Here is a 14306-nt window from a genome sequence, read left to right as displayed (position 1 = left end):
ACGCGAGTAGCGTAGCGGGCGTAGTCTCCGTAGGAATCTCTGCGCGGGCTCCAGAACTACTGTATTGCGAAGTCGCTTGACTTAGTGATGTTCCGGCGGGTAGGTTCTCTTTTTGTAGCTTCTCTTTCCTACGGACTTGTCTCTCCAGGTAAGAAGGTTGCGTGCCCGAGCAGGTGGCTTAGCCACTATCGTGGCAGAATCTCAGCCTTTTTTTCCTAGGCGTTGTTTATCCAGAAGCAAAATGCCGCTGAATACAGTGGGGATGGCTGTAGTAAATGTGCATTGGCTGGTAGTTCCATAGTTTCTCAAACTTGGGGCACAGATATTTAACTTTGCTCGCTCTACAGAGAACGGTGAAATCCTAGAAAGGTTATTGGTTTTGCATAGCATGACTAATTCAAATAACTCAAGTAGAATACTCGAATAAAAGTGTGTGAATCTTGTCTCAAGCCTACCTTTCTGCACGCCCCCCTTTTCTGAAAATATTTATGACAAACAATTCCCAAATATCCCCTGCTAAGAAACATTCCATTTACATATACAGTGGTACCTCTGGTTACATACGCTTCAGGTTACAGGCTCCACTAACCCAGAAATAGTACCTCAGGTTAAGAACTTTCCTTCAGGATGAGAACAGAAATCGTGCAGCAGCAGCACAGCCGCAGCAGGAGGCCCCATTAGCTAAAGTGATGCTTCAGGTTAAGAACAGACCTCTGGAACGAATTAAGTTCTTAACCCGAGGTACCACTGTACATTGTAAATGATACAGTTAGGCATTAAGCTGTGTGTCCTGGAAGACCTCTTTGATATTTTAATGTAGGTTGTAAACTCCTTTGAGATTTTTTCCCTTAAAAATATAAAGTGTTATAGAAATGAATAGTAATAATAAGCAGATTTGTATAGTAATTTGGAGTTGATGATTTAAGTGCATCTACTTTGCATCTTAACAGATTGTGCCAGAATATATGTTGTACATCTTTTTTCTTTTCTTTTTTTTAACAGATGGAAAGTGACATCCAAAAACGGAGGATCCAGCTAACTGGATTTAAGAAGCAAGAAAAGAAGACCCTAATCAAATTGCTTCAGACACTAAAATGTGTTTTTTTTAACACTATGGTAAATTACGATAATTTATAAGCCTAAATATTTTGTGGATTTTTATCACCTAGAATACAGTGGACGCTCAGGTTGTGAACGTGATCCGTGCGGGAGGCACGTTCGCAACCCGCAGTGTGCACGCACAGTTGTGATTCGGCATTATTGCGCAAAGCGCGATTTAGTGTTTCTGCACATGCACGAGTGCCGAAACCCGGACGTAACCCGTTCTGGTACTTCTGGGTTCGGCGTGGTGCGCAACCCGAAAATGCACAACCTGAAGCGTCTGTAACCAGAGGTATGACTGTACTTTACAATATATGGTATTCATAGTGTTAAAACTGAGTGCATGCTACACTCTGGTAAAAAAGCAAATTCTACTTCTTACCTTATTATTTTTGAAAATGTGTATGCAATTTTTAGTTTATGGTTGTGTGTTCTTTTTGTTGTTAGGAATACAGAGATTGCACTCACCTTATAGCAAAGAGGCCTTGCAAGAGTGAAAAGTTCTTAGCAGCATGTGCAGCAGGTATGTATATTGTGCTGTTCCTTTGCAGACGGTTTGAAAACTTCAGCCGGTGCAGAATTTGGCAGCCAAGTTGCTCAGTAGGGCAAGATAATTTGAGCATATTACACTGATCCTGGCCTGACTGCACGGGTTGCCAATTAGTTTCCGAGCCCAATTCAAAGTACTGGTTTTTACCTATGAAGTCTCAAATGGCTCAGGACCGCAATACCGTAAGGACTGTCACTTCCCATATGCGCTGACCCTGTGATCATAATCTGAAGCCCTTCTTTGTGTGCCTCATCCATTAAAGGTCTGGAGGATGGCAACACGAGAATGGGCCTTTTCTGTGGTGGCTCCCTGTTTGTGAAATGCTCTCCCCAGGGAGGCTTGCCTGGCACCTTCATTACATATCTTTAGGTGACAAGTAAAAACACTTCTCTATAACCAGGTCTTTGACTGATTAACATTCTTTGGCCTTTTAAGTGTGGCCTTTTATTATGCTATGCTACATTAGTGTTGGCTATTGTTGACTTTAATAACATTTTAAAATAATAGTGTGTTAAAATGGTTAGGGTATTTTTAATGGTTTTAAATTACATTTAATTGGTAACATCTTGATATATAGTCTATAGAGTGCTTTTGGAAGAATATTTTCTTGTAAACTGTATATAAGTTTGTTAAATAATAATACCTGTACTCAGATTAAACATTTTAAAATTGTAACCATTAACTACTGAAGATGCACTGAGTATAAACAATCAATTTATCAAATTAGTTACCTTAAAAACTTTAATGCATAAGATTTTTAAAAGGCCATTCTAATCTGTTACATGTTTTCTTGGCATCCACATACATACTCTTGGGGTATGATTGTTGGGGGCTGTTGTTGCTGTTGGTTTTTTGTATCTGTGTTATAGATCTTGTTGCGATTTATGCAGAATTTTTTTCAGTTTGGTTGTGTATTTTTTATGTTTTATTTATGGTTTATGACTACTTTTGTTATGTTGTACAGGTACTTAGCATTTTTTTATGTTGTAAGCTGCCTTGATCATGGTTTGAACTGTGGATCGGTGGCATACAAATAAAATTATGCATATGTGTGTACATAACTAGAGTTGGTTGTGTTTTATATCTTCTGTGACCTTAAAAATCCTGCAGATACTAATTCTTAGTGAGCACTTTGGGTACTGTACCTATTTAACAAGGTTTTCATTTCATTTCTTCCATATCACCATAAATTTCCCAACAATAACTTCTCTTTAGCTTTCATAGTTGTGGTAATTCTTATTGATCGTTTAACACATTTTTTGCTAATGGCAAAGATTTTGGCGAATTTGAAAATACCTTGTAATTGTTGGCATCCATCTGTCTTGAGAGATAATGGAGTATCTGCTGTAACTAGAAACTTGCGTTATCAGCACTGAAGTGACCTTTCCGGGGTGCGAGCCTTGGCAGTGTGTATGGAGGTCCTGGGCTGTCCAAGAGCAGCCCCACTCAACCTCACTGATGTACAAAGGAAAGCAGAGCAATACATTTGGCACCAGGAAGGAGGCATAAAAGACTCCATCTAACCATCTTAGGGACTCTACTCTGGATTTGTGTAGGGTTTACTCCTTAGCCTTTTTTCCTCCCACATATGTCCCGCAAGGCAGGGGGTAGATCATGCAGGGAATTGCATTCCCAAACATCTAAGAGGGCATCAGGCTGGGTTAGGCTATTGTAATTTGGGATGCATTTGGTGCTGTGGTCTAAACCACTGAGCCTTTTGGGCTTGCTGATCGGAAGGTCTGCAGTTTGAATCCGCACAACGGGTGAGCTCCTGTTGCTCTGCCCCAGCTTCTGCCAGCCTAACAGTTTGAAAGCATACCAGTGCAAGTAGATAAATAGGTGGCGGGAAGGTACACAGCGTTTCCGTGCGCTCTGGCTTCCGTCACGGTGTTCCATTGCGCCAGAAGCGGTTTAGTCATGCTGGCCACATGACCCGGAAAGCTTTCTGTGGACAAATGCCGGCTCCCTCGGCCTGAAAAGTCCATTTGCCTTTTACTGGACTTAACCGTCCAGGGGTCCTTTACCTTTTCTTTTTTTTGCTATTCTAGATCCCAACGGGATTTTAACTAAAACATCTAACGTGATAAAAATGGAAGGTATCAATAAGTTTAAAATCATGATTTTTCACAAAAAATAGCAACTTGTGCTTTCAGAGACCTGTGGCTACACAAACACCTCCTTTCAGCCTCTTCTTCATGTGGGTGTGAACCCAGAGCTCTTATTTGAACTGTGGCATCTCAAGCTCCATGAAATGACTGCACCTTTTTCCTTGCTGGCCCTAATGCCTGAATTCGCCCTTCAGCATGTCTCCATTCAACCATGTCTCTTATTTCCCTTAAGCCTTTCCTCAATGCTAACCTTTTCTGGAAAGCTTATGGATAAGCACCTAATCCCTATGGTAAATAAACCAAGGTACCCGTGCCTCTATTTCCCCCTTTCTTCCCCTGCTTTACTGTGTCTACTTTAGACTGTAAACTCCTTGAGGTAGGGACCTATTATAACTGTTCTTTATAAAGTGCCATGCACACTGGACTATAAAGGTCAATTATAATTTATACATTTTTCTTGTGTCAGCATCAATAATACAGAAAACGCTTCTGTCCTAGAATGTTAACTCCCTACAAACTTGTTACAAATGCACACTAGTGGAAGCTACTCAAAGGAAACTTGTGACTGATTTTTTTTCGTACAAAATCTGAGTGTTTCAGGTAGCATGCCTTTGTGATGGGGAACCTTTTCACCAAGAAATATGAATACAGGGTAATGGTTCCTAAACAAAGAGGCTGAGAGTACCTTTCCCCTCCCCCTCCCTTTCCATCAGATGACTGCTGGCATGCAAAGCTAGCACCTATAGAAGTACCATCTGGTAAAACGTTGCCTTGCAATGGCACAATCTGCTCGGCTCGGCTGTAAAACTGATTAGGATCACAGTTTTAGCTGCTTCACTATGAAATATGCTGTAGTTCGTTTTTATGTAAAGCGTATGGTGCTGCTGTTACTGATTTGAACCCTGAAAGAATGGGAAAATAAGGTTTGGGCAAAGGAGGAAAGGGGACAATACCATCAAAATCACATTTAAGCTAGCATGTTGAGTACATGATCTGCTAATAGAAGAGAAATCAATTTTGGAGGTGGAAGCTGCTGGTATAAAATAATTCTCTCTAAAATTTAATGTTTGACTGAGGTTATAGCGGCCTCCAGAATTAGGGTGGGCATGGCTATAGTTAAACTTTACAGAGTATGTTAGCTGGTGGATGTGTGATATTTATGGTTTACATTTTGAAGATGAAAAATTTCAGAAGTATGAGTGTCTATCAGCTATATTTTTCTTTTAGAGCACATGCTGACAGAACATAGAATAATATATCTGAAATATGCTAATGCAGAATAAAAGAGGGGGTTTCTTAAATAAAGAATCCACATGTAGGAATGGGCAGGCATTCTCTTGCTTGCAGTCCTTTGCAAAAAATCTGTTGATTTTTCAAAGCATTTCCCCACCCCCACCCCCAAAAGAATGGTTAGTGTTTTGAAAGCGTGATTAAAGCTGCAATACTATACATATACACTTGGAAGTAAATATATTATATTTTTGAGAATATATTATGCATAGAAACTAGTGTATAAGCATGAAATGTTAATTAGTACAAAGTTTCACAAAATGAATGGACACATTTTTTAAAAAAGCTAAAGAATTCTTACCCAAAAAATTAGGATCACTTTTTAATGAAAATGTGCCAAAACATTTTAACGTTATAGAAAAGGTCAGCTACTGTAGTAAGAAATTACATTAAGATCCCCTTTTTTCTGCCCTAACAGAGATTGTTACTAATTTTTATATTTGATCTTCATTTGATTGCCATTTGTCTGCAGAAAAAAATTCTTTTGTGGATGACAGTTCATTTGCTTTCCAGGAAAGTGGATACTAACCAAGGACTACATAATTAATAGTGCCGAAAGTGGCAGATGGCTTGATGAAACAACTTACGAATGGGGATATAAAATTGAAAAAGTCTCCCATTATTCACCTCAAATGCAATCTGCACCTAAAAGATGGCGCGAAGAGCTGATACGCTCTGGTGCTGCAGGGGCCTTTCACAGATGGAAAGTTGTCCTCCTTGTTATGAATGGTGATAAACTAGAGGATGCTTTTAGAAGGTAGGATAAGACTTCTTTAAACTGAAGAAATTAATATGTTAATTCACTTTGATTTAGATGAAAATAGTTTTGTGGGTGTTTTCCTCCCTCTCACTTACTCTGATCCACAGCAATTCTTCTACAGGATCACTTCAACTATAATGTTTTATTTATATAGAGATAATATTGGTGTAGGAGAAACTGTTTGCTATGAATTGTGAAGTGCATTTTGGATGTTTGGGTTTTCCCCCCTGTGAGTTAGAAGGGATACCCAGCTGCACAGCAAATTAAATAACAATACCACAACCGATTGCATAGAAGAATCTGCACAAGGGTTACTTCCATGTGGACAAAAGATCATTTTCTTCAGTCTACAATTTTGTCTTGCAAAGATCTTGAATATGTTTTTAGTAACTGGAACAAATATAATACTGAATTCCAAAACCAAACCAGTGTGATTCATTGGAAAGTATTGGACTTGGTCCACAGAGACTTGGCTTCAAATCTCTATTAGAAGCTCAGTTGGAGACCTAGGACAAATGATCTCAGGATTGTAAGGATAAGGTGAGGTAATTGCATGTATGCTGTCCTCTGCACCTTCAGTATATTGTACATTCTTCAGAATTTATTTTTAATTTACTGTTTTCACTGCTAAACTCAGTGGTTATTTTACTACTTTTCTTTTGCTTCTCTGTCTTTTTGCCCATAGCTCTCCCCATCATGGTTGATTGTGGGGGCTTAACAGGAGGAGATGGTACTTGTATTACAGTGTTACAAATCCACCTGTACTGTTGTACCTGAAGTGTCCTTTTCTTGATGAAATTAAAATTAGTTTCCTTTCTCAGTAAACTGTACAATTCAAATCACTCATTGTCATACAGACTTAGGCCCTTGCAAGCCTCAAGTATTTGATAAAAGGCATATAAGAAAACTCCAGCAGAATTGGCAGCCCCTTTCCCACATGTATTTGTGTTGTGCTGATTTTCCAACATAAACTCTTTGGGGGAGTCCATGTGGTGCTTTCACACCCTCATTTAGCTACAGTGAAGGAGAGGAAGCAGCAGCCTCATTGTGCTGCCCAACAAACTATAGGTAGAAAAAGGAAGTACAGTGGTGCCTCGCAAGACAAAATTAATTCGTTCCGCAAGTTTTTTCGTCTAGCGAATTTTTCGTCTTGCGAAGCACTGTTTCCCATAGGAATGCATTGAAATTCAATTAATGCGTTCCTATGGTCAAAAAAAGTCCAAACAAAGCCAAATTTGGTACAACAATAGTTTATTAACTGCTCTTTAAAGTCACACATACTTTAAAGAGCATTTCAAAAATTGAAGGAACAATAAATTAAGTTTCTAAACATGACAGAAAAACATTTAAAAATCAACAAAGTGTACTGTACTGTACATACATTTTCTAAGACTCTGGGGGACCACTCGAAGAAGGTTCCTCTTCCACTCTTTGCTTCTTGCTGAGGAACCTGTCCATGGTCTGCTGCTTCATCCACCTTTTCAGCAGCTCCCTGAGAGGCAACATGACCGTCGTATCAAAAGTGTTCGCTTGGTCATGTGCCACGTGCTTGTTCGGGTGGTGCCGCTCTGCAAAAGCCTGCACCTCCTTCCACTTCTGGCAAATGTCCCTCAGTTCTTTGGAGGACAGCCGTTCCTCAGTTGCTTCCTCCTCTTCCAGCCAGGCCTGCTCCTGCGCAACCTCTGCCTGCAGTTCAACCAGCTCCTGGGTGGTCAGCTCGTGGTCGTGCTCCTCCACCAGCTCGCTGACGTCCTCCTCTGTGACCTCCAGGCCCATGGTCCTCCCCAAGGCAACAATGTCCTGCACCACTGTTGACTCTGGTGCATCAGAGTCACTTGGTGCCACACAGTCCAGCCACAGGCTGCGCCAAGCACAATTCAAATTTCTCTGGCTGATCCCGTTCCAGGCCGTGGTGATCATCTTCAAGCAGGTGACGATGTTGAAGTGGTCCTTCCAGAATTCCCGCAGGGTGATGGTGATGCAATCAGTCACCTCGAAGCATCGCCTGAAAAGCTCCTTGGTGTAGAGTTTTTTGAAATTGGCAATGACCTGCTGATCCATCAGCTGGAGCAGTGGCGTGGTGTTAGGCGGCAGGAACATGATGTTGATGAAGCTGAACTCCTCCAACAAGTCCACCTCAAGGCCTTTAGGATGAGCAAGAGCATTGTCCATCAGAAGCAAAGCCTTCAGCGGCAGGTCGTTGTCCAGCAGGTACTGTTTGACAGCAGGGCCAAAACCAAGATTGACCCAGTCCACAAACAGCACACGTGTGACCCAAGCCTTGCTGTTGGATCGCCACATGACACTCAGCCGCTCCTTGTCGACCTTGTGTTTCTTGAAGGCCCGTGGGTTCTCCGAGTGGTACACCAGCAGGGGCTTGATCTTCAGGTCGCCGCTTGCGTTGCCACAGAAGAGCAGGGTCAGACGGTCCTTCATGGGCTTGTGGCCAGGCAACTTGGCCTCCTCCTGTGTGATGAAAGTCCTTTTGGGCATCCTCTTTCAAAACAGCCCGGTCTCGTCACAGTTGAATACCTGCTGTGGAACGTAGCCCTCCGTCTTCACAACCTCCAGGAACTCCGCTGCAAAGTCTTCAGCCGCAGGAACATCAGAACTGGCAGCCTCTCCACGCCTGACCACGCTGTGGATTCCAGATCTTGCCTTGAACCGGTCAAACCAGCCTCTGCTTGCCTTGAAGACTTCTGGCTCGCCTGAGGTTCCTGGCTGTTCCCGGATGAGGTCTGCGTGCAAGGCCTTGGCCTTCTCACAAATGACGGCCTCAGTCACTGTGTCCCCTGCACGCTGCTTCTCTTCTAACCAGATGAGCAGCAACTTCTCGACCTCCTCCAGAACAGCTGGGCGGTTCTTCACGATCCTGGTGACTCCCTTGGCTGCATCAGTCGCAAGGATCTTCTCCCTCATCTTCAGGATGGTCCAGATGGTCCATGGGTTCCTGCCATACTCCCTGGCGAGGTCCGTCACACGCATTCCACCGTCGTGCTTCCAGATGATCTCCTTCTTCATTTCCAACGTCACCTTCTCCTTCTTCCTCTCGCCGGCCTCCGCAGCAGCAGCAGTCTTCTTGGGTCCCATGGCAGCACAGCTCTTACCTTCGTAAACTCAGGAAAAAAAAAATCAGCAATTCAAACCCAGAACCAAGTCCTTGAATTCCAAACACCCAACCCAAAATCCAAAAACCCCCCAAAAAGTTTTAAAAGTTTAACTTACGAAATGGCTGCAAATCACCAAAGTCTTCAAAATCCTCAAATGGCTGCAAAAGAAGTTTTGGAAAAGCTTTAAAAATCACCAAAGTCTTCAAAAACCTCAACTGTTCCCCCAGCCACCCACCCAGCACACAGAAATTGCAAACCCCTCCCCAACTGTTCCCCCAGCCCCTCCCCAACTGTTGCAAACCCCTCCCCAACTGTTTCCCCAGCCACCCAGCACACAGAAATTCAAACCCAGATTTTTTTTTCAAAAAACAACAACATGGCCCAATGGACACAGAAAACCATAAAAATGCAGGAAAAAACCACACAAGCTCCCAGATTCTTGCAAACCTCTCCCCAACACCAAGTCCTTGAATTCTAAACACCCCAAACCCAAATCCAACCCCCCCAAAAAAAGTTTTAAAAGTTTAACTTACCAAACAGCTGCAAAAGAAGTTTTGGAAAAGCTTCAAAAATTCAGCAAACTCTTTAAAAAGCTCAAAAAGGCCACCACACCGCGTGCAATGTGTTGCTCCTCAAAGTCAAGTCGCAACTGCACCTCTTCAAGCAATGCACCCTGGGTATTAACGGTTTTACGAAAAAGGAAACAAACTTGCAAGACGTTTTCGTCTTGCGAAGCAAGCCCATAGGGAAATTTGTCTTGCGAAGCAACTCGAAAACGAAAAACTCTTTCATCTTGCGAGTTTTTCGTCTTGCGAGGTGTTCGTCTTGCGGGGCACCACTGTAGTAGGATGCACTATTGCAATTTGCATCATATGGTTGCAGAATGGGGCCAGGTGTTCTTACTGACTGGAGTGAAGACGGCCTAGGTTACACACAGGAGCCAATAATCTGGCATTAGAGATTTGGGGCTTATCCAAACAGGTGCCCTGCACAGCTCCATGCTTCAAAGTTCTGTGCCCAAGCAAGAAAAAGCAGTTCAGGTTTTCCATGGATTGACGTTGGCTCCGATTCAACTTTAAAGAGCAGGTTTTCGCAGCGGCAAAAAAAGGAGAACATTAAAGCGTTGACCGTGCGTAAAGTGTAGATAAATCCTAACTGAATTAATTTTTTTGTGAAAGGATCTTATGTCCACTGTGCTTCCTAGGCCATATTTGCATTTCCTTTTGTGAGTATGTTAGGTTTGGTGTTTCTATCAAGTTGCTCCCATCTGAAGAACCATGAACTAACTTGGAGAGAAGAAAAAAATGGGAAATGAATATTGACTATTACGGTCATTCCCATTTCTGCCCGTTTTTCACATGGGACTTTTTCACACAGTTGGCTCTTTGCATGTAAATCTGGTAGTAATTTCTGTTGATCAGTTTAAAAACTGTTGTTTAAAAACAACAAACACCGAATCAAGCATTTTGACTATATGAAATCTGTTCAGTTTTAAACTAATGCATTGACAAAGCAAATATGCATGTTTCTGATAGGAATTTTTAAAACTGCATTTTTAGGTATGTGTTCCCTCACCCCCACCACAGAATTAAAGAGTAGATTTATGCTTCCTTTTTGTATGTTGTGTAGGTTTTAAAATAAGAGTTACATTTTATATTTCCATCAAGTTTATATTGTTTCATTCCTACAGAGTTCTAGAAGCAGGAAAAGCCACAGTCTATGCAGCATTAAGTGCACCAAAGGACATTACTCATGTGTTAACTAATAACCCAGCATTAGATCAAGAAAGAGAGAAGCATCTCATTGGTGTGCCATACTGTCCAGTTGGCTATTTAGAAGTTTATCTCTTAGAGGCAAGTACACTTAATATAATGAGAATCATAATCGAAATACATTATTTTAAATGTAACTGTTGATTTGTGGCAAATTTAAGAGTCCAATTTAAGCCAAATTATCATTGGATTAATATTTCAACTCTGATTTTTATTTTGAAGCATTTAAATTCTCATGAATGCTTCAGAGTGAAAATTATCAGACTGCTATTGTATCATCTTCCTTAAATTGCATACAAGACAGTGAAGTATAGCAGCATTAAGGAAATGTTGGACCGTGATTTGCTTTTGTGTGTTTGAGGCTAGCAAATCCTGGCAAGGTTGGTGTTGGAGACCTTGTGACAATGTTTGCCAGGACTTCAGACCATATCTCTGGATCAGTACACTATGTATGTTGATCACCTAACTGAATGCCCACATCTAACAGGGTTGCAAGCATGTTTTTTTCAGCACTGGATTTGGAGTTGCTCTTGGTAGTCGAACATGATTGGTGCATTTAGTCTATGTCTGCAATCCCATTAACATAAAGTTTTGAGCAGAATGCACCTTCCTATCCAACTCAGGATCCAGATGGGAATGGAAATCATTCACTTCCTTGGGCCTCTTCTTGTGGTTGTTAACAGCATATTACTGAAAGCCTTGTGTGTGCCTTCCTGAAGATTGGGGCCCATATATTGAATGCTTGAACAAGCTCTCTTTCTAATTATATTTTCATATATTCACAGCTGTTTCAATAATAGAGCTCTCTTCTCTAAGCCAGGGGAGGCTAACTAATGGCCCTTCAGATGTTGTTGGACTCCAGGTCTCATCATCCTCCACCAATAGGACCAATGGCCAGGAATGATGGTAGTTCCAGTTCAGGAACATTTGGAGGGCCAAAGTTTAGCCACCTCTAGGAAAAGTCCAAATTGCTTGAGTTGGATCCAGACTACCTGCAGGAGGAACCCCTGAAAATGAGCCCCTAAAAAGCTGCTTCAGGAAAATCAGGAGATTCCCTGGAACAGGATGACAAGAGGGCACTGGGCACTTTCTTCCAGCGGGGAGGCTTCTTCTGGATCTCAATTCCTATAGCAAATGGAAGAAGTCATTCCATTCACCAAAAGACCAGGCTGGATCCAACCCATAGTGTTTTAACTGTAATTGTCTGTGTTGCTGTATGGCCTCTCTATATTTGAATAGACAATAATATGCTGCATTTATCACCCAGAAGGAAATTAAAAGCGATGCTGAAAAATACCAGGAGAACCATCTTAAACCCGAACAGTCAAGACAGGTGATGACTGGCAGGCATCTTGCTGAAATGAAAAATGAACTTATAAAGCATATATATTCTGAACAGGTAAAAACTAGTCTTATGTACATTTATTACTTTTATAGCATAAGTCAACTGAAGAAAAAAGTCTCCACATAAATAAATGTGAAAGAACCTGGTTCACCAGATTACGAGATTACTGCTCTTAACCACTGCACCACACTGTGGTGGCTCTCTCTGTGTTTGGCTTTGTGCTGTGGGACACAGGCAGCTGTTTGTGTATACATCTGGCAAATTTTACTTGATCACTTTTTTTTGTGTTTTACCTGTAACTCTCTACCCATAGCTTGGTAATGATCTTGGAAAGGACATTGTCTGAATAGTGAATCTCATAAGAACTGCAAAATGCTGCTAATATTGATATATTGTGTGACTAAAACAAGGACCCTCCCAACTTATTCCGTGTATCCAATGGCATTTCTTTTCCCCATGTGCTTACTCAGCAGCAATTCCCAATAAGGCCTGCCACTACCTCTTACGATGTTCACAAAATGCCTCAGTAACTATCCCCTATGAACCTATGACTGTAAACCTCAGTCGTCACCCCGGAACTTGGTGAAACTAGCTTCCAAGTAAACAGCTTTAGGATCAAACAATTTCCTTTGTATTGTTACCATGCACTATGACTGACAAATTTCGAGTAAGCGTACATTCTTATTTTAAATCAATAATTTGCTTTTAATTTACAGGCTATGCTAAGAAAATATACTCAAATAGACCTAATGACTGAGTGCAGAAATGTGGTAAGATATGGATACTGGGCTGGGAGGGGAGAGAGAGAGAAAGAGAAAGATGATGCTGGAATAGTTTTAGTTTCTTGCCAGTGATTGGGTTTCAACAAATGTTGCCTTTACCTTTAAATATTATGCTAAGTAAGGAGAGAGGAAAGCTTACGAATGGTGGTGACTTCATAGTGTGTCTATCACAGCTCAACGTACACATATATAGCACATTCATGCATGTTTTCTTTATTCTACTTCAAATGCTGCAGCTTTCAAGGGCAATAGAAAAAAACACCTAAAAAGCACTGGCATGCATGCAGAACAAGCAGTCTTTCTATTGCAGCTATTGATACTCCCACATATGTATGAGTATTCAAACCTGAAGGAGGTTATGGCTATGGACTCTCCGCCCCTTTTCTCCATGTCTTGCTTACAAATATTGACTGGGTGCACTCCAGGTTCCCATCTGGGGAATCTGTTCTTTTTAGAATTGCAACCCCTTGTGTGCAAATGACAAGCTTTGCTGCCAATGTAGAATGCGAATCCATCCTTAATTAAACGTATCTGTGTGTGCTGGATAGTGTCTGCAATCCAGAGAATTAGCTGAGCTCACACTAAAAGATCCTACGCCCACAGAAATTGCCACATACAAATGTTTTACATAGCAACCCTTTGGATCATTTCAGAGTCCTCAGCATGGGGCAATTAGGTAGGCTTAAATATCTGCACAGCATATCTATCTTTTATAGCTTTTGAAATTCACAAAGGGATATCCCAGTGTTTAATGTATAATTTATGGTAATTCAGCACTTGCTGCTCTTCTTGCTTACGATGGGAGTTATGCAATTTATAAATCTGGAACGCAGCTAGTTGTGATTTGGGATAGCTCTGTGAGCTAGAGGTATATGCCAGATTTATAATTTTGTTTTATGAAAGCCCCCAGTGAGTCATGCACTGATCCTCCCAACAACTTATTCCTTGGAGATTGCAATCCTGAAACCCACCTGTACATCACCCTTTAAGAAAATTAAGTTTAATAATAGATGTTCTGCAATACAACATAATTAAACGAATAACTAAAAAAAAAGTACTTTCATTTTTATTTCTTACTATCCTGTGTTAAACAGCAAATATGGTGGATGCGAGGATGGAAAATATTTAGAGGAATACCTGGGATAGACCTGGGGTATGACATTGGTAAAGGATTGTTGCTATTCCCAGTGGGTTAATCCAGTAGGCCAGGGGTGGAAAACCTCCAGCTCACATGCCTAATAGGCCTGGCAGGGGTCCCAGTTTGGCCCATCAGACCATTTCCCCCAAACCATGCTCATCATATGTGATGTCAGGTGTGGGGCAGGTAGAGATGCGGGAACCTTAAAAGTGCCCTCCTTGATTATGCTTTGGAGGAACTTAGTAGTGCAGTTGACCCCTACCCAAAACAGAGCATGTCGAACTCTAGTGGGTTTATCAGTGCCTATCAATGGTAATAAGCAATAACCTCAAGCCCACTGGATTGGCTGA

General features: G+C 41.5%; 2 protein-coding genes across 5 annotated transcripts in view; one reads left to right on the top strand and one right to left on the bottom strand.

Annotated features, from left to right (window-relative positions):
* SLF1 (SMC5-SMC6 complex localization factor 1) overlaps positions 1-14306 on the top strand; it is a 37424-nt gene that overhangs the window by 431 nt on the left and 22687 nt on the right. For 2 of the 4 annotated variants that reach the window (XM_081212369.1, XM_081212368.1), the window contains exons 2-7: positions 1003-1116; positions 1549-1624; positions 5563-5806; positions 10610-10772; positions 11962-12090; positions 12753-12806. In XM_081212369.1, coding sequence (XP_081068495.1) covers positions 1003-1116; positions 1549-1624; positions 5563-5806; positions 10610-10772; positions 11962-12090; positions 12753-12806 — 780 coding nt within the window. Of the gene's footprint in view, positions 1-51; positions 149-1002; positions 1117-1548; positions 1625-5562; positions 5807-10609; positions 10773-11961; positions 12091-12752; positions 12807-14306 lie in introns of those variants that run through there. The other 2 variants (XM_081212370.1, XM_081212371.1) reach the window with 2 other exon arrangements.
* LOC308596991 (tigger transposable element-derived protein 1-like) lies at positions 8309-9676 on the bottom strand (the record flags this gene model as incomplete). The annotated part of the gene is made up of 2 exons (XM_081212443.1): positions 9453-9676; positions 8309-9077 (listed from the first exon to the last, which is right to left on the bottom strand). The coding sequence occupies exon 2, from the start codon at positions 8897-8899 to the stop codon at positions 8309-8311; it is 591 nt and encodes a 196-aa protein (XP_081068569.1). The 5' UTR covers positions 8900-9077; positions 9453-9676.

The sequence above is a fragment of the Podarcis bocagei genome, assembly GCF_964188305.1.
Source record: "Podarcis bocagei genome assembly, chromosome: 11".
NCBI lineage: Eukaryota > Metazoa > Chordata > Lepidosauria > Squamata > Lacertidae > Podarcis > Podarcis bocagei.
The sequence above is the reverse complement of the archived record's forward strand: the minus strand, read 5'-3'. Positions and strand labels throughout refer to the sequence as shown.